At 45.2% G+C, this 21,123-nt stretch overlaps 1 protein-coding gene across 3 annotated transcripts in view; it reads right to left on the bottom strand.

Moving 5' to 3' along the window:
• Window positions 1–8,385: 8,385 nt before the first annotated feature.
• LOC120919333 (lysosomal alpha-glucosidase-like) overlaps window positions 8,386–21,123 on the bottom strand; it is a 258,842-nt gene continuing 246,104 nt past the window's right edge. For all 3 annotated transcript variants that reach the window (XM_040331444.1, XM_040331445.1, XM_040331446.1), the window contains exons 19-20: window positions 11,350–11,502; window positions 8,386–8,836 (exon numbers count right to left, since the gene is read on the bottom strand). In XM_040331444.1, coding sequence (XP_040187378.1) covers window positions 8,744–8,836; window positions 11,350–11,502 — 246 coding nt within the window. In that variant the 3' untranslated portion in view covers window positions 8,386–8,743. The remainder of the gene's footprint in view (window positions 8,837–11,349; window positions 11,503–21,123) is intronic.

Below are 21,123 nucleotides of genomic sequence, written 5' to 3'. Positions count from 1 at the left end.
GGTCATCACTTATGTCAATCTCCAGGCCCTTTCTCATGGCGAAGTTGTGCAGCACGCAACATGCACCGATGATCTGGCACACGAAGTTTGGGGAATACAACAGGGTCCCCCTGGACTTATCCAGGCATCGGAAACGGGACTTCAGGATGCCAAATGTGCGTTCCACCACTGCACGGGTACGTATGTTTGCATCATTGTATTTTCTCTCTCCTCTGGTTTGGGGATTCCGGAATGGAGTCATGAGATGGGGCCCAAGTGCATATGCAGAGTCACCTGGAAGGGAAAAGACAGGAGGATGTTAGCCGTGCATGTGCCCCTCGTGATGTCTGCATCATGGGGTCGAACAGTCATGCCTGACTCCCATGTCACTCACCAACCAGCCAGCTGTCCCCGTACATGTTCAGCTTAAATTCTGTTGGGATGGTGCTTTGACGGTATATGTAGCTGTCGTGGCTGGCCCCTGGGTGTTTGGCACGGACGTGCCATATGAGGCATTGGGCATCGGCTATCACCTGTACGTTGATGGAATGCCAATGCTTACGATTACGGTATATGTGCTCTGTGGCTTGGGGGGGCCGTAGTGCCACATGTGTGCAATCAATGGCCCCCACGGTGCGTGGGAATCCTGCAATTCTGAAAAAATCCGCCATTGCCTTCTGCTGCAAATGCTCAGGGGTGGGTTTGATGAAGTGGTGGGACATGCGTGTGAGAATTGCTGGGACAACCTGGTACACACATCTGCTCATGGTGGATTGTGACATGCCAGCCACTACTCCACTTGTACGCTGAAAAGATCCACTTGCAAGTGTGGTTGCTCAGCTCGTCCGTAACGGTGCTGCTGTAGCTGCTCTCCAGCTGACCTGTGCAACTCTGGTGCAAATACACCAAGTACACACCGCGCAGGCTGCACAAGATCTACCCACAGAGATCCCAGGAGTGTCCCAGGTGCCGTTCTTCACATAGCACATACCTACATATGTTTTGGACTTGTCCCTCCTTGGCCGGGTACTGGGCCGCAGTTTTTGAGTGTATCAACGTCCGCCTGCAGTTGTCTCTTCCAATATCGCCTGGATTGGCCCGGTTGGGCATTCAGGATGATGATCAGTGACCTCGATACACTAAGATGCTTATTTCCTATGTCCTATTTTATGCTAAGAAGGAGATCTTACTCAGGTGGACATCCCCCTCTCCCCCCACAGTCGAATCCTGGGACTCCTCTATTAATGCTGTGTTACCCCCTTATAAGTTGACATATATCAACAGACGCTGTCCCTAGAAATTTCAACCGCCTATGGCTGCCTTGGATTGAGCAACTGTAGGTGTTTTTTTTGGGGGGGGCAGTAGACCCAGGGATCAGAACCCAGGACCCAGGATCCATGTCGGAGGGGATGGCTGTTCTCCCTTCCCCCGTCTTGGCAAGATTCCTTCTGTTGGGATGGGACCCTGTATGTTTGCAATGGCTGTGTGCCCTTCATTGTGCTACACCTGAATATATTGTGTATCTGTTTATTCAATTTTCCCTGATTTGTGTATGAGTGCTTTAATGTCTGCCTTGTGAGATGATATGTTATTTTTTTTCAAAAAAGACTAACCTTATTGTTAAAAAAAAAAGAAATTAGATTTCTTGAGTTCTGTACACTAACAATGTACGGAACGCCTCCAAGTTGCCATATAGCAATACATTGTACAGAAAATTACAGTTGCTGCAGATTGGAAAGGAAAATAATTTTTTAATAATGGTAAATTACAACATGGCTTGTGTAGCGAATGTATATGCTATATTATTTTTTTTATTTGCCATATTTTTTTCCATGAACGTGGACTTACCATTTGACTCCAAAGTCCCCTTATACAGCAACCTATATATCGTAGGTATAGGGGCCATGATTCTACACCAATGTTATTAAACTAGTTTGAGGTGTAAAGGTTATGTACACATACAATCAGCATTTACCTATTGACATAGAGATATAGAATATTTTCCATGAATTATATCAATTTCACTTTTTATAGAACGGTCCCACAATCTCTTAAGTTTACAGTACAGAAAACATGTAAGTCTTTTGCAATTTGTAGATAATTTTTAAACCAAATCAGATCACAATAGCAAGATGTTACCTTCTTAAGTATCTTCATATCTAGGTGAAATGATACCAGGGTAGTTTTATTGCTTGCAATGTCTTTATCTTGCCTGACCTTGTCCTTGTGTGGACTAGAACGATTCTTGTTTTATAACATTTATCAGATTTATCTCTGTATGCATCACCTTGCTTAACTTTGGAACAGGGATGTTTCAGCTGCTGGTGTGATCATGTGATACTTTAAAAAGCACTAGCACATAATGGTAACAGAGTCAGGAAAATCATTTTTTTTTCATGAATGTTTTTACACATATCTGTCTTATCTGTAGAAATCCTGTGAATACAGCTCTCCATGTAATCATGATTTATGAATCACCTAATTTTCAAATCATTTTGCTTATGACCACCAGAGGGAGGAACATCTTGATGAGTAAACTACAGCAAACAGTTCTTCTTAAAGTGTATTGCTACAAATGAATAGTTGCATTCATTTTTATTTTTTCATACTTTTCCCCTTTTTTTATTATATGCTAAACAAGCCAGTAATGTAATACCTATCACTAACTGTATACCTATGGAGGGTTGTCACCCTAGGCTGTTTGCTCCATTTTTAGGCTGTAGGTGTCAGCATATCTGAGCAAACAGCCTACAGTGATAACACAGCATCAGCACAGATGTATACTAATGAGTGTTGTCACCCTAGAACGGGAAGTGCATTACTGCCTGGATCACTGGATGCGGTGTGTTTAAAAAAAATAGATGGAAGTCCTGCATGCTGTATTTTTGGTGCATGCTTAACCTCTTCCATACCAGGCCAATTCTTGGCATTCTTCTCCTACATGTAAAAATCATATTTCTTTTGCTAGAAAATTACTCAGACCCTACAAACATTATATATATATATATATATATATATATATATATATATATATATATATATATATATATATATATATATATATATATATATATATATTTAGCCTAGGGAATAAAATGTCAGGCATTGCAACTTTTTATGCCACATGGAATTTGCTCAACAGTCTCTGACCATCTCTTGTATCTTGTCTGCAGTCTCTGACCATCTCTTGTATCATGTCTGCAGTCTCTGACCAACTCCTGTATTATGTCCGCAGTCTCTGACCATCTTCTGTATCATGTCTGCAGTCTCTGACCATCTTCTGTATCATGTCTGCAGTCTCTGACCATCTTCTGTATCATGTCTGCAGTCTCTGACTTTCTCCTGTATCGTGTCTGCAGTCTCTGGCCATCTTCTGTATTATTTTATATATTTTTATATTTTTATATATTTTATATATCAATTTTTTTAAATACTGCGTTTTATTACGTTTAGTATTTGTCTCAATTTTTTTAACAATCTATAGGTCCGTTTTTAAATATGATTGCTATCACCATTTTTGGTGAACTTGTATATTTACAATGCATTTTGTTCCCCACAGTATAATTGTTTGAGAGGATTTATCCCCATTATTTATACCTCTGTGATGGGAATGATTATTCCTTTTTCCTCCTCAGGCTGCGGAGATATACATTTTTATTATAGAATTTTAACTTGTAACTATATATGCATATTTGTCCGACATGCAGCGGTAAATATGATTTAATGTTGAAGCCTAGCAATTCTATAACATCTAGTTGCCATGGAGATATGTATCGTTTAATGATCTTCAGGCGGAGATATGCCATTCCAATGCAGTGTGTATACATATCATTTGGACTTCAATAAAATGGCGGCGATACTATTTCCGTTTTCTCGGATACATAAACAATAGAATGTCCGCCAATCAGATGCCCCAGATGAAGACACGTGACGTCGTGTCGTAACGCTATGGGATTGGCGTACACCTGGAGTGACGTAAGCCGGCGCTGTGAACGCCGCTCATTTTTAAAACTGCTGCACGTTTGTAACTTTTTAAATGTAAGCACAGGTTTTTTCATTGAATAAATTACAACCTGGTTTACTGTGCTTCACTATCGGAGGTTCCTTTTTTGTTCCCTCTCTCCTTTTCATTTATTTGGGCGGAGTATTGTACGGATTTATCGTAAAGACGTGGTGCCAGCTCAAGGGGTGAAAGGACAGGGATTACCCATAAAGGATTGCCACGGTGTGAGAGATTTGATGCTCATCTATATCTACCTAGAGGTAAGAGGCTTGTGAGCCTAGTGAAGGATTCGATCTATCATCTGCTAGTCACTTATCTCACACCTGATTCAGCATTATTGATCGGATCATCTGGCAGCTCTCATTCTATTTTGATTTTTTCACTGAAGGACTTGTTTTGGTTCTTTTCCACATCACTTAATTTACCATTTGTTTGGTTCTTAATTAGGATTTTGGTTTGCACCTTTATTCTGTTACACTATTTGAGCAGGACTAGCTCTTTTATACCACTTGAACACACGGACTATTTAGTGTAATATTTATTTATTTAATTCATTGTTATTCACACTTTTTTTGTGTTTTATATTTATGTGTCACAGCAATGTGAGATACGTTGCGCAGAATCACTTTCACTATTTTTATCTTCTGTATTATGTTCATACCTCTGCTATGCAGTCCCTGACTATTTTATGAAGTTCTTTCATTTAGGTTCAGACAAAGCAATCAAAGCATATTTTATAGGAACAAGAAATCACAGATTTTGTTTATCCACATCCCTTAGACCCCTCCTACTGCTAGGCTCTTGACCATGCCCACAATTTACCACAATGTAGCATGCCGCAGGTCTTTTTACTCCTCCAGTGTCCCTCATTCTCAAGTTCAAAAGTTGGGAGGTATGCGGTTAGGGGTCAGGCTTGGAGACCTGTAGCTATATCAGTGGAGAGGCTCCCACCGACCAGCTCCTCGATGATGCAGGCTCACCTGAGGTTGAGGTCTAAGCACTAACCGTATTCACCAGAGCTCCTGATGGTGGAGATGGGCTTTGCTGCATGTTAGTACCAGGTCACAGTCCTCAGGATCGCTTCACCAGGAGGTGAGCAAACCTGGGGCCAGTAGCAGATATAGCAGGTAGGGATCAAGCAGATGTGTAGTCAGTAACCTGTGTTTGCAGGTTGGGATCAAGCAGAAGTGCAGCCAAGGAAAATGCCAAAAGGTCTGTAATGAGTGGTAGCACAAATATGGACGGCTGCAAGAGTGACAAGAGAAAGATATTGGCTGGAGAAGAGCACAATAATCTGGAAAACTGGAAGTGCAAAGGCATGGAGTAAATAGGAAATTCATAAGAGGAGCAAAAAGTTCACGGTGCATGAGAAACAAGGTTCAAGACAAGATTGTCCAAAGAATTGTCAAGGGAGCTGTCCAGCTCTCAGGTGGCACAAAAAGAAGAAATACTGCTAGACACAGTAGATTGTAGGTTCAGCTCTGGGACCTGACATGGAGCTGCGTGCAGGCACAGACACAGTTGCTCATCCTAATGTGACAGGCATGCAGGGGTGAGTTTGGGGCAGCTTTACTGTGATAGTCAACGTGGTCATAATTTGTATTATGATAATGACGATTATTTTGGGGGGGTAAGTTGCCCTACTCTATTTAGCAAACTACTTACTGTATGTATTTTGGTACAACTTAAGATGGTTCTAAAGTTTATTTTTTTTTACCTTAATGTGTCCACTGCATTAAGCTAAAAAAAGCCCTACTACCTGTCCTATTTTCCTGCATCACTAGACACTTCTCTGGATTAGATCACCGATCCAGCACTGTCTTCAGCTTCAAAACAGGAGTCCTGCCCTCCTAGCAACGAAAGATGCCCCACCCCCTGCAACTTGCTTCTGCTTCCAGCGTGCCCAAGCTACAGGGACCTATTGGACTGGTACAGCTCTACTGATCTATGGGGACACCTGCGGTCTGCTGTGGGGGGGTTTTGATAGGGACACCTGCTGTGGAGTGACTCTAATGGGGAAACCTGTTGTGGGGGGGGCTCTGATGGGGACACTTGCTGTGGGGGGGCTCTGATGGGGGACACCTGCTGTAGAGTGACTGTAACGGCTACCCAAGTAGTGTGAGGGTCTCAGCCGTTGGAGACGTCCTTTTCCCTGGCAAGCTGCGATATGCAGGTACCGCCGGTATATCCCATCGAACGCCCTTCCAAGAAACGAGACGGGCTACGTTTGAAGGGTCAAGCAGACTGACTTTATTTGGCATATTTCACCTGCTTATATCTGCTTACAACTGTTACAAGAACAATGACAGTTTCCGCCCCCCCCTTCACCCAGTAGGGGGCTTCAACACAGACCCCCTGAAACAATGACATGTCCTTGAATTAATCACTTGACCAGTCTCTAGACGCTTCGGCACCGCAAACCACTTAACATTTTCTGGCCAGGCACATTCCTTTCTCAATAGAATTCAATTAACCTTTAAAACAATTATCACTCACACATAATCCCCATCAGCATACACCTCACAGGAGGCTGTTACCTACACAAGAGAGAGTTCTCATTATCTATGCGAAGGGTACATTAGCATTCAGCAGTGAAAGAGACTTGTCCAATTAACCCTTTGAGCTCAGAATACAATGTGGTACATCCAATTGTGACAAGCCATGCAGTTCCTTGTAGTCCTCCCTGCATGACGATTATCGATGTCCCGGCAGCAGGCATATGTCCGTTACAGTGACTATGATGGGGACACCATCTGCCTGTCATCTTGCAAGATATTGTGAGGTTACAGTGCAGCTTAGTTTAAAAACTGAAACCAAAGTTAAAAAGAATACATGATTACATGAAAATAATAAACATTGAGCACTGGCTCATGTGGCCTGGTATAGTTCAAGAGGGGAGGGGGTGGAGTGCTTGCTCACCCCCCACCCTGACCTGCCAGGCTGCAAGTTTCGGATAAGGGTCTAGTATGGAATTTGGGAGGGACCCCATGCCAAAATAAAAAAAAATTAAGTTCCCCTTAAAATACACACCAGGCCCGAAGACCAAAATGTCATTATTGCTGCAGCATGTTCTACACATCACATATATGCACTACTTTACAGGCAGACTAAGGGGACCCCCCAAGCACGATATTTAAAGGAATATTTAAGTTTTACCTTAAGCATCATTAAAATCCCTGCTCCTGAAAAAATGAACGTTACAAAACCTTTTTTTGCATTGATACATATCCCCTACCCAGGTCCCTGTTTACTTTTTATGGCAATAACTTGCATATAAGCCTTTAGATTGAGCACTTTCGATTTTTCATGCTCGCGTCCCATGGACTTTGATAGGGTTCACATGTTTGCTCGAGGTGTTCATGTGCAAACCAAACCAGGGGGGTGTTTGGCCCATCCCTATTGGGGACACAGATGTGTGGAAGGCTCTGATGGGGACACATGTGTAGAAGGCTGTGTTGGGAACACAGATGTGTGGAAAGCTCTGATGGGGACACAGATGTGCAAGGAAACTCTGATGGAGACACAGATGTATGGAAGGCTCTGATGGAGACACAGATGTGCAGAAAAGCTCTGATGGAGAAACAGATGTGCAGAAAAGTTCTGATAGTGACACATATTTGTGGAAAGGCTCTGATAGGGACACAGATTTGCGGAAGGCTCTGAAGGTGATAACAGATGTGTGGAAGGCTCTGATGAAGACACAGATGTGCAAGAACATTCTGATGGAGACACAGATGTATGGAAAACTCTGATGGAGACACAGATGTGCAGAAAAGCTCTGATAGGGACACAGATGTGTGGAAAGGCTCTAATAGGGACACAGATTTGTGGAAAGGCTCTGATAGGGACACAGATTTGTGGAAAGGCTCTAATAGGGACACCGATTTGTGGAAAGGCTCCGATAGGGACACAGATTTGTGGAAAGGCTCTAAAGGTCATAACAGATGTGTGGAAGGCTCTGATGAAGACACAGATGTGCAGGAAAACTCTGATGGAGACACAGATGTGCAGAAAAGCTCTGATAGGGACACAGATGTGTGGAAAGGCTCTGATAGGGACACAGATGTGTGGAAAGGCTCTGATAGGGACACAGATTTGCGGAAGGCTCTGAAGGTCATAACAGATGTGTGGAAGGCTCTGATGAAGACACAGATGTGCAGGAAGACTCTGATGGAGACACAGATGTATGGAAAACTCTGATGGAGACACAGATGTGCAGAAAAGCTCTGATAGGGACACAGGATGTGTGGAAAGGCTCTGATAGGGACACAGATGTGTGGAAGGCTTTATATGAGTGTGGGATTAATGGTACTGGCAGAAACAGAAAGAAGGGTGTATTTTATGAGTCTGAAAGCATTAGATGTTGATGGGTTGTAACCACAATAATACAACAGTCAAGAATACACATTTAATTTGTCATATGATTTAATAAAATCCCAATGAAAAAGCATTTCTTCCTTATAGAAAAAACGAAATAAAACAGAACAGACACCAAGCCTTGAGCTGATCTAATACTAAATAAGCAGATTCGCTCCCCAGCAAATAATTACTTTCAACTAAACTAACGAAAGGCAGTTCCATTGATTTGTTCAGCTAAAATTAACAGATGAATGAAGCAAAACAGATTATTGCCCAAGTTTGCGTTCAGGAATTTCGTAATGGAGGTAATGTTGCGACTTCTTAATAATTTCCCTGTTGAGATAGATGAAGTATTCTGAATCTGAAGCTTTCTGAATCAATCTGAATTTTCATCATTTATCGTTAAAGTTCAACCTTTACTGACGCAGAAGAAAAAGACCATTTGATCTCAAATTCATTTCCAAGTGGCAAACCAAGTTTCTGTATTTTTAGGTACTGAAAAGAAAACAGACAACAAACATTATACAGCTAATGATAAATATTAAGGAATGAGAGCTGTTTCATGAGAACAAGTGCTTGGTGAGCATACGTTAAGGAGCCATTTGTAGGAAAATAAAGAAACAAGTGGAGCCGGTGCCTATAGTGATCAATCATCTTTAAAAGGAGAAGTATGATTTCAATGGGCAGGGACGCTTTAGGAGCGGTGTATACACCGCTCCTAAAGCGACTCAAAGATGCTGCTTGCAGGCCATTTTTTGAGGCGCCCCATTGGAGAGATTTTCCTTAATTTCCTGTCCCATAGCCAAAAGAGGAAGTGAGAGGATATCCCTTCAAAGTATGGGAGTTCCACCCATTTAAAAGTCAGCAGCTCCGCTCCTCTCCCCCTCCTCTCCATGGCAGCTACATTCTAACTGTAGGCTCCTGGCTGTGGCTTCACAGCCAGGTGAGCACTGCGCATGCACTAGCCATGCTACGAGCTGTGAATGGTCGGGAAATCTTCTGGGACTTGTGACATGTTCCAGAAGATTGCAGGGAGGGAGGGGGAGAGGTGAACTTCCTTTCAGCGCCACAGAGCCAGAGGAGGAAGTGGGAGCTGGGTGCCCATAAAAAACGGAAGTTCCCTTTTTGGGTGGAACTCCGCTTTAATGTCCTAAAGTATAAACTAAAGCCAAAACTTTTTTTCTCATTTTGATAGAGTAAGGAAGACCAGTCAGGTTATTTTCTACCATCTATGTCCCACTGTGGAGATTTCCCTCACTTTGTCTTGTAGACATAACAACACATTAGAACACATTAGAAATATAGGCCCGGATTCACAAAGCACTTATCTGGATATACGCCGCGTAAGTGTAACAATGCGCCGTCATATCTGTGCGCCGTGCCCACACAACTAGACACGCCTGAAAATAGGCTTCTTCCGACCGACGTAACTTTCCTACGCCGGCGTATCTTTGGCGCATATTTACGCTGGCCACAAGTGGTACTCCCATTGATCTCCTATTCACCTATGCAAATGAGGGAGATACGCTGATTCACGAACGTACTTGCGCCCGGCGCATAATATACGCGCTTTGCGTAAGTCGTACGTCCGGCGTAAAGTATTTTACGTAGTTTACGTAGTACGTGAATAGGGCTAGGCGTAGGTTACGTTCACGTCGTAGGCAGTGATTCGACGTATCTTAGGCAGTTGTTTTGACGTGATTCTGAGCATGCGCACTGGGATGCGTCCACGGGACGGCGCATGCGCCATACGTTATTCGTAACTTTATGACTCTCAGTCCTTCATTTACATGGGGTCACGCCTCATTAGCATGGCTCACGCCCACTTCCACCTACGCTGGCTTACTCTGAGGAAACCCAGCATATCTTTAACAGCGACTGGGGGCGAGTGCTTTGTGAATACTGTGCTTGCCTCTGTTCACTGCGTTGGCGTAGCGTATATTCAATACGCTACGCCAGCATAACTATGCGCCAATGTATGTGAATCCGGGCCATACTCTCTTAGACCCCATACACACTATTAGATTTTCTGCAGACTTTTGTCTTCAGATTTACCAAAACCATATAATATGAGGTCAAACATTAATTCCACGTACACACAAACGAAAATTCCAACAAGAAAACTGTGGATTTTTTTTCCGACTGAATGCTGGTTCAAACTTGTGTTGCATACACACGGTCATACCAAATTCCGACCATCAAGAATGTGGTGACGTACAACACTACAACAAGCCGAGAAAAATTAAGTTCAATGATTCCAAGCATACGTCAAATTTATTCCGAGCATGCGTTTTTCTTTGGCGGAATTGCATATAGATGGTCGGAATTTTTGACAAGAACTTTTCTTGTTGGAAAAATAGAGAACCAGCACTCCGACAGAAAAGTCAGATGGAGCCTACACACGGTCGGAATTTCGGACCAAAAGCAAAAGCTCACATCGAACTTTTCTTGTTGGAAATTCCGACCGTGTGTACGCGGCATTAGAGTTTCAATTTGTATGCAGGCCCTTGCACTATATGGTTTTGGTAAATCTGAAGGCGAAAATCTGCAGAAAATCTAAGGCTGAGATCGGTCCAAACCGATCGTGTGTGGGCGCCATCGGTTATTTATCCATCGGTTAAAAAAAAGCCAACTTGTTTTAAATTTAAATTCCACGCATGCTCAGAATCAAGTCAACGCATGCTTGGAAGCATTGAACTTCGTTTTTTTCAGCACGTCGTTGTGTTTTACGTCACCGCGTTCTGACACAATAGTTTTTTTAACCGATGTGTGTAGGCACGACTGACCATCAGTCAGCTTCATCAGATAACCGATGAAAACGGTCCATCAGACCGTTTTCATCGGATGGACCGATCGTGTGTACAGGGCTTAATAGTGTGTATGGGGCCTTAGGTACATGGTTCGAATCTCGGCTGGTTCCTGCTGATTCAAACCATTAATGGGCAGGCTGAATGTACCAAGTTGATCGATCGTACCAAGTACCAGTAGATACACTTTAAAATCAGTACCTGTTCATTCTGCATATACTGATAATCTTGAGCAGGGGCACCATTGATCAGAATTTCCTTAGGAATATTTGCTATTCCAAACAGACCCACTTCGTTAAGCTTCAGATTCTTTGCTTCTTTTTCTAATTTCACCACTTTACTGACAAGGGTTTTCTGTAAAGAAAATAAAGATTAAAACAAAAAAGTTAAATGATGGTTACAATTGCTATTGAAACAAAATATAGAAAAAATGGCATGGGGTCCCCTCCCCCAGTCCATTCCAGGCCCTTCGGGTCTGGTATGGATTTTAAGGGAAACCCAACACAAAAAAAACTGCATGCAGCCCGGCAGGTCAGGAAAGGGGAGAGGACGAGTAAGCACCCCCGCTCCTGAACCATACCAGGCCACATGCCCTCAACATGGGGGGCCCCCAGATCCCAGCCCCCCCATGTTAATGGATATCAGGGACATCGTACCCCTACCCATTCACCAAAAAAGATTCAAAAAGTAAAAACCACAAGAAACAGTTTTTGACAAGTCCTTTATTAACCACTTAAGGTCCAAGCCTGTTTCTGAGATTAGGTGTTTACAAGTTAAAAACATTTTTTTTGCTAGAAATGATCAAGAACCCCCAAACATTATATATATTTTTTTCTAACACCCATGAAAAAAAGTCCCTTTAAGAGCTTTGGGCGGAAGTGACGTTTTGACATTGCTTCCACCCTGCAATGGTATAGAGATGGATGGGGGCCATCTTCCGCTCATCTTGCGACGCAGAGGCCACTTTTATCCGAAAGCGGACCGCCCGCTGAAGAAGAGGATACCGGGGTTATGGCAGCAATGATATTCCTCTTCAAAGTAAGTGGTTAAAAAATAAAAAAATAGTGTCCCTCAAAGTATATCCATCCTCAATCACGCTGCCCGATGACCCGGAAAATAGAAAAAGAAAAAACGCTCCGACGTCTGGGTGGCTACCCGCTGTATGACTGCTCTGCGGTCTGACAGTTCTTATATAGGCAAGAGGCCACCCATCTATGTCACCTGCTGGCACCGCCCCCTTCTTTCGTCACCCCATGCCGTTATTTTCTTTATTTTATTTACTAGCACTTTTTTTTTTATTCAACTGTCAGCAGGGAAACCAATTGACAGCTGATGACTCATTGGTTGGTAAAGGGGTTGTAAAGGTTTTGTTTTTTATTTTCTAAATAGGTTCCTTTAACCACTTCAGCCCCGGACCATATTGCTGGTCAATGACCGGGCCCCTTTTTGCGATTTGGCACTGCGTCGTTTTAACTGACAATTGCGCGGTCGTGTGACGTGGCTCCCAAACAAAATTGGTGTCCTTTTTTTTACCACAAATAGAGGTTTCTTTTGGTGGTATTTGATCACCTCTGCGGTTTTAATTTTTTGCGCTATAAACAAAAATAGAGCGAAAATTTTGAAAAAAAATGAATATTTTTCACTTTTTGCTGTAATAAATATCCAAAAAAATATATAAAAAAAATATTTTTTTCCTCAGTTTAGGCTGATATGTATTCTTCTACATATTTTTCGTAAAAAAAAAATCACAATAAGTGTTTATTGATTGGTTTGCGCAAAAGTTATAGGGCCAGATTCACAAAAGAGATACGACGGAGTATCTCAGATACTCCGTCGTATCTCTCAGAGTATCTATGCGACTGATTCATAGAATCAGTTCCGCATAGATAGCAAGAAGATCAAACAGGTGTAATTGTTTTACACTGTCGGATCTTAGGATGCAGTACCGCGGCCGCCGCTGGGGGGAGTTTGCGTCGTAAACCAGCGTCGGGTATGCAAATTAGGAGCTACGGCGATCCACAAAGATTTTTTCCGTCGTCGCAAGTGTTAGATTTCCGTCGCAAAGATAGGGCACCTTTAATATGGTGGAAAAGTACTCCACCATGTTAAAGTATGCCCGTCTTTCCCGCGTCGCTTTTGAATTTTTTTTTTATTTTTCCTTTTTCCCGGTGTAAGTCATTTGATCACGTCGCGATTCACAAAACGTTGACGCGTCGTAATTTCGCGCAAAGCACGTCAGGAAATTTGCGACGGGAGCATGCGCAGTACGTCCGGCGCGGAAGCGCGCCTAATTTAAATGTTACCCGCCCGATTTGAATTGGGCCGCCTTGCGCCGGACGTGTTTACGATACACCGCCGCAAATTTCCAGGTAAGTGCTTTGTGGATCGGGCACTAAATCGGAAAACTTGCGGCGGTGTAACGTAACCGAGTTACGTTACGCTGCGCCGCGGGTACGTGAATCTGGCCCATAGCGTCTACAAAATAGGGGATAGTTTTATGGCATTTTTATTAATATTTTTTTTTACTAGTAATGGCGGCGATCAGTGATTTTTATCGGTACTGCAACCTTATGGCGAACACTTCGGACACTTTTGACACATTTTTTCTGACCATTGGCATTTTTAAAGCGATCAGTGCTATAAAAATGCATTGATTACTATAAAAATGCCACTGGCAGGGAAGGGGTTAACACTAGGGGGCGAGGAAGGGGTTAATTATGTTCCCTGTGTGTGTTCTAACTGAAGGGGGGTGGGACTGACTAGGGGAAATGACTGATCGCTGTTTATACATTGTATGAACAGACGATCCGTCATTTCTCCCCCTGACAGGACCGGGAGCTATGTGTTTTCACACACAGCTCCTGGTTCTCGCTCTGTAACGAGCGATCGCGGGTGCCCGGCGGCGATCGCTCCCTGCAGGCACACGCGTCGGCACCAGGGGCGAGCGGGGGCGCACGTGCGCCCTTATTGGCTGAAATGCAAGATGACGTATTGTAAATAATATTAATAATCAGGGAAATTGGCGCTGCTAGCCTGGAACTAGACTATAGTTCGCTGGGTTGTGGACAAGTATGTGATCCGATAAATGATGTTGGGTTCCATCCTGTGGTTAGCTCATATGTAGAGCCACCATTAGGATGTGAGGTCCCCCTTTTTATTGATGTGCAGTATATAACCGCGTGATCCTGTGCTAGTGTGATGTACTAGTGTACTCCACAAAACCAAAGAAAAAAGTGTTTGTAGAAAATAAATAGAAAATGCGAGAAGAACAGTGGAAGAAGGGTAGTCAATATTTGGCTACCCTGGTAACTGTGTGTGATAAAACAGATCAACGTGTCAATTTCAGTTGGGCCTCTAGGTGTCCGCCCTGTGTCTGGTTAAAGACCTAAATTAACCACTTATGTGAACCAATAGATATGATCAATCCATATAAAAAAGAAAAAGAAAACAAACCATAAAAATTGTGTGTGTATGTGACAAACCAACGTGCAACCCTATTGGAGAGGTATGTCACTATCCGTGGTTTATGGCTCCTGTCTGTATCATGTGTCAAACATATGGAAAATTACTAATGCATAGTATAAATAATTTCAATATAAACTAAATATGATTTCATCAAACATCAAACAATTAAAGTGCTCTGTGCTGGTGATTCCTCTGCTGAGGTATGTGCTAATCTGTGAACCCCTCAAATTAGGTATAATCTGGTTTATATCAAAGGTGTATCAAACATTACATTAAGTTTCCCCTTGGTTGTCAAACCTGCGGTTTGTGATCCTAATCAGGGTATTTGCTACTTCTTATTGCTCAGACTTATACTTCAAAGAGGTATGCCAATATTTAAAAATTAACCGTCAAAGTCTTAATTAAGGATTCCAAATAAAGCAAAAAACAGTAACAAAAAACAATGCAGTCCTCAATTCAGGCTATATAAGCAGTGCGATCCACAGCAGGGTCATATAATTATTCCTTATCCTCCTGCCAGCATTTCTCCCGTATCCCCTCTCTGGCGTGGCTCACGATCCCCCCTATTGGGTCCCCACTCACCGGACAGATGTCCCCTCAAGGGGGTGTAGAGCTTGCCTGAATAAGCTTCAGTGAGCTATCTGATGTCAGGTGGTTACCTCTCCTGTTTTGTTCGGTCTGGTGTGGGATGGCGTCTTCCCCGTGTGCCGTGCCTTATCTCATAAGGTGATGGTTGTATAAAAAATAAAGAAAATCCACATAGAGTAGTACGGTCGGTGCTTGGTGATCAGCTTTAATGCAGAAAGATCAGACCAAGTACAAAATGGTTAAAAATACTAAAAGTAAAAAAACACAAAGCAAAATAAAATAAAAACCGTTCTGCTGCTAACGGTAGGTGTAAGACAATGTCCAGTCCGCCGCCTCGTTATGCACTTTCCGGGTCTAATTCCGATGGAACAGTCCAGCGGGGTATACCGCAGCACGTGTGGCTGTTTGCGCTCCACGGCTCTGAGGTCCGTACCCGGAAGTGTCTGCTGGCGGTGCGTGCGTGTGACGTGACAGAGGCTAAGTCACCTGACTAGTTTCGTCAAATAGGACTTTTTCAAAGGCGATAGCCATCCTTCACTTTTCACTAAGTTTTGTATATTACTCGGCAGCCAATTCCCTCCTATCAGGGAGTGGCTGTGTCCCTATGGTCAAATCAAAGCGCTGAGATCTAATACGGGGGGCGTATTTGCTGGATACGTGGCAATTGGATTTTATTTAGTTGGTCAGCTAATTCAGCTATATATTTAACCCATGAGTGGGTTAACAAAGGGTGGGACTTTACATACTATATGTTGCAATCTGTGCGCCTGTACATCATATATGCTGATGTAGGTATACATTTGGTTAAACAGGTGATTGGATGCCGGCTAGTATACCGATTCATTAGTCAGCATATAATTTAATAAGACATGTTAAATCATACAGACCCCTCTGTCAAGCTGTTACCTCATGTTTTGCAGGTTACACTTGTATGCTTTTGAGTGTAATTTGTTCTAGTGTACCTGCTGTATCAGGAGCAGCTTGTGTTATTTAAGAACTAAGGGTGGTAATGCACTTTGGGTATACAAGTGAATACTCTATGAGGATTAGTGTTGCTCACGAATATTCGCATTGCGAATATTCGACTCGAATATAGCATATTCGAGAAATCGCGCTATATTTCGAAATTCGCGGTGAATATTCGCAATTCCGAATATTCGATTTTTTACAATTTTTTTTTTGAATCAGATCACATCCTAGATATCTCCATCGACGTCTAAAAGCATTGCTGGTATCATTAGAGACCCTGGGCCGAGTAGCTGAAGCGTTCATTGAATTTTCCAGAAAGATCGCAATGCGATTATTCGGCAAACGCAATATCGCGCGATTATTTTCCTCGCCCCGATCTTCCGCATCAGAGCGATTTTTACAGTTTCATTTTTAAAACAGATCACATCCTAGTGATCTCCATAGACGTCTGAAAGCATTGCTGGTATGATTAGAGCCATTGGGCAGAGTAGCTGAAGCGATCATTTTATATTGCCGAATAATCGCAATGCGAATATTCGGCAATAGGAATATTGCGCGATTATTTGCTCCGCCCTTTTGCATCAGAGCCAATCAGAGTTCTCCTTCCACACTCGTCACAGGTTAGCAACCAATAGGAACCTGCCTGCATGGACATTATATAAGCTCACTCCCAGCACCATTTCATTGCAGATTCAGAAGCTTGCTATAGAGTGTGGAGGCTGTTTCTGTGTTCCTGGTTTCCTGGTTTCCTGTGTCTTTGTTCTTGATTGATTTAGATCATCACCAGCATTGCTATTTAGTGATTCCAGTGGATCTTTTCCAGTATATCAACTGCTTTTTTCAAAGCAATAGACCCAAGAGCTTTTTTCAAAGCTACGTTTTGTGCTGTTTTGTGCTGTTTTTTTCATTTGTGTTACTGTTTGATCCTGCAATCCTCCCTGTTCAGTTATATTTGCAAGAGATTTCAGAACACATATTGATCTGAGCTTTATAAAAGAGCTTTTCTAAAAGCTAAGTTTTGTTCATCTTGTGTTACTGTCAGATCTTGCAGGTTCACTGTTCAGTGATATTTGATAGGCATCTCAGTTCAAATTTTGTTTAGTTTTCCCTAAAGAGCTTTTATAAAAGCTAAGTTTTGTGTTCAGTTTAGTTAAATTTTGTGTAGTAAGTGTACACACTGTTAGTGTACATTTATTTCATCTAGCTTAGCTTAGTGTGTGTTTAGTGTCTGTGTTTTGTGTTTAAAAAAAAAAAAAAAAAAAAAAGTTAGTGTTTGTTTAGTGCTTTTTTTTTTTTTCTTTAATTTTGTAGTCCTTGTCTGGTGTACTACTTTTCTTATAGTTTAGTAGCTGTCTGTGTACGTCTTTGTCTGCGTGCCTGTCTTGTAAAAAAAACACAAAAACACATTTTGTTCACATTTTCCCCCCCAATAAAGTTTAACCCCCCCACACACATATCAGCAATTATGAGCGGCATCCGTGGCCGTGGCAGTAGGGGTAGGGGAGTTACTCCCAGTGCTGGATCGCTGCCAGCACGGGGTACCTCTCGTGCCCCTACTAGTGGTAGAGGATCGGGTGCAAGGGGAGTACGCCTGATCCGGGAGTTCTTCCCATCGGGCAGCCGCCCGATATTGCCATCTCAGGCTCAAGTAGTGGTGGACTACATGGGGCACAGCAGTGCCACTGAGTCGTCGGTCCCGACTCACAGTAGTACCACCATTACACCGTTGCCTGTACTACCCCCCCCCAGCCCCCAAGAGTCCAGCATCTTACTGTTCGACAGCGACAGTGATAGGGATCTCTTGGGGGAGGCCATGCATCAGGCAGACCTCCAGCTCTGTCCTGATGGTCAGGACCTTTTTGAAGGGATGGATGAGGAGGATGGGATACCTGCTGGCAGTATCCCAGAGACATCCCTTCAAACTGGTGCTGCTGTTTTGGTGCAGGAAACAGCAGCACCTAGTCAGACCCAGGCGTGGGTGAGGGGACAGCGGAGCCAGGCTAGAGGCTCCATGTCACGTGGTTCCCTCAGACCAACACATCTCAGCCCTTGGTCTGACATCTCTGGGGGCGAAGAGGGTGACCCATCATGGTTGCCATCTGACGCGTCGGCTCACTACGTCAGTGACGACGGGGAAGGTAGGCACCCTGGTGAAACGGTGCGCCAGGTCACCACCAGGGAGACCATCGTCAGGGTCTCCACTGGTGATGGCAGCAGGAGGTGTCAGGAGGAGGAGCAGCAGCAGCAGCAGCAGCAGCAGGCAGCTCCACCTGTGCGCACCGAATCCCAGCAGGTGCAAGTAAGCGTCACCCCATCTGACAGGAGGGCGGTGCTGAAGTCACCTGTCTGGAATTTCTTTACCCTGGTGGCAGACAACCCTACCGTGGCCATCTGCCGGATTTGTAAAGTGAGGGTGAAGAGAGGGAAGTGTTTGGCTCGGGTGGGTACCACAGCCCTGAACCAGCACCTCAGGATAAACCACTGGGCGTTGTATGAGGAGATGAAGCGTGGTGGTGGTAGCAGCGCCACCACCACAAGTGAGCAGGGTACAGCAGCCCCTGCCACATCTTCATCTGTTTCCAGCAGGTCATGCCCCCCCGCTCCCTCTAGTAGAGGTACTGGTACCGGCAGCCAGACCTCTACTTCCACAGCACCCTCCACGTCTGTGTCCCGCACTGCCGTCCGGCGCCAGGCGTCGATTTCAGACGCCTTTGACCGCACCACTCCCTTCCCCCCTGGAGACCGACGTGTGCGTTCCCTCAATGGGCTCCTGGCAAGGGTTATTGCCCAACATCTGCTGCCCTTCAACATAGTTGACAGCAACCCCTTCAGGCAGATGTTGGAGCAGGCCCAACCCCAATGGCGTGTCCCCAGCCGCCATTTCTTTGCCAGGACTGGTGTCCCTGCCCTACACCAGCACATTGTTCAGAATGTAACCCTGTCGCTGGATCACGCTGTCAGCGACAGGGTTCATCTGACAATGGATGGCTGGACCAGCAGGCATGGGCAGGGACGCTACATCAGCTTCACGGCCCATTGGGTTTCCCTCCGAGGCGTCGGTGAGGGATCGTCGGCAACCGATCTTGTGGTGCCGCCCCGGGGTGTCCAGGGGAGAACTGCTGGTCTCCCTCAAGCCACTGTCTCCGCAGCTGCTGAGCCTCCCAGCAAGCGCCCCCGTAGCTACTCAAGTGTGGGGCACGTGCGCTGTCAGGCCGTGCTCCAGCTTGTTAGTTTAGGGGACCGGAGACACACTGCAGAAGAAGTGCTGAAAGCACTTCAAGCTCAGGTCCAGAAGTGGCTGACACCCCGAAGGCTCCAGCCAGGTATGGTTGTCTGCGATAACGGCAGCAACCTACTCGCCGCCCTCCATGCTGGCAGTCTGACGCACGTGCCCTGTCTGGCACATGTCCTCAACCTGGTGGTGCAGAAGTTCCTGCGCACTTATCCAGGGTTGAGTGACATTGTGGCAAAGGCGCGTAGGATTGCCAGCCACTTCAGGCGCTCCCCAACCGCTACCGCGTCCCTGTCCAAATTGCAGCGGAAGTACAATCTGCCCCTTCACAGGCTGATTGTGGACAGTGTGACGCGGTGGAACTCCACCCTCCACATGCTGAAGAGGTTGTGGGAGCAGCAAAGGGCGGTGAGGGAGTACCTGATGGAACTAGGCACTCAGAGGGCTTCACCACAACTCCCTTTCATCGCCTGTGCGGAGTGGGGGCAGATAAACCAGGTCTGCCAAGTGTTGTCCTCCTTCGAGCAGGCGACCAAGATGGTCAGCAGTGAGCAAATTGGCCTCAATAGCGTGCTGCCAATACTGTTCATGCTGGAGAGGACACTAGATCGCCTGCTCGAGGCTGGGGAGAGTGCCTTGGTGGAGCAGGAGGAGTCAGCAATGCTCCACCGAGACCAGGGCCAGGACCAGGAGGAGGAGGAGGAGGAGGAGGAGGATGATGATGAAGAGGAGGAGGAGGTGGTTGCTGGTGTCGTCCCGGAGTCAGGGCCTGGTCAGGAGGGAGAGCCGGTGTTGGGGGCACCGATAGTCCGGGGGTTGGGCATGTCTGAGTTTGACCAGCAGCGCCTCAGGGAAGAAGAGTCGCACCTCATTAACCTGGCCAGCATTGAGGAGTCACAGCGGGCTGTGCTCTTCCCCATGGCTGCCCACATGCTCAGATGCCTCAGGAGGGACCCCCGGGTTAAGACCATCAAGACGAGGGATGATTTCTGGATGGCCACCCTTTTGGATCCCAGGTGCAAGGGGAAACTGGAGCAGTTCATCCCAGCCAGCCGGAGGCAGCACCGGATGGAGGAACTGCAGGCAGCCATTGTCAGACGGTTGGAGCAGGCAACTCCCCGGCCTCCAGTTGTCCCCCCTCATCTCACCCAGCAGGTGGCTGCACCCAGCTGCAGCCGAGCAGGGGACCTAATGGAAGAGATGAGGATGTTCTTCCAAACCGAGCGACCCAGTACCACCACCAGCAGCAGCAGCAGCAGTCACCACCAGCGGCTGGCCCACATGGTGGCAGACTACATGGCGTCCGTCGGTGCTTCTGACAGTATGAGCACCGACGACCCCATGGAGTACTGGGTTGCCAGATTGGACACCTGCCGCGAGCTCGCTCAGTATGCGCTGGAGTTATTGTCTTGCCCCCCCTCCAGCGTACTATCTGAGCGGACATTCAGCGCGGCAGGTGGGGTGGTCACGGACAAGAGGACCCGTCTGTCCACAGAGTCCGTGGACAGACTCACATTCATAAAGATGAATGAGTCCTGGATCGGCGGTGACTTTCTGGCACCCGTCGTCGGTTCAGGGCGCTGAAGGGTCCCTTGCCATGCATTCCCTGATGAAGCCCCGGACCTGATGTATTTACAGTGCTGAATATAACTATTTCAACATCAGAGAAAATCAATGTTAATATTTGGTACAGTAGGCTTTCTTTGCAATTACAGCGGTCA

The sequence above is a fragment of the Rana temporaria genome, chromosome 12 (assembly GCF_905171775.1).
Source record: "Rana temporaria chromosome 12, aRanTem1.1, whole genome shotgun sequence".
Classification (NCBI taxonomy): Eukaryota; Metazoa; Chordata; class Amphibia; order Anura; family Ranidae; genus Rana; species Rana temporaria.
This window is presented reverse-complemented; position numbering and strand designations above follow the sequence as displayed.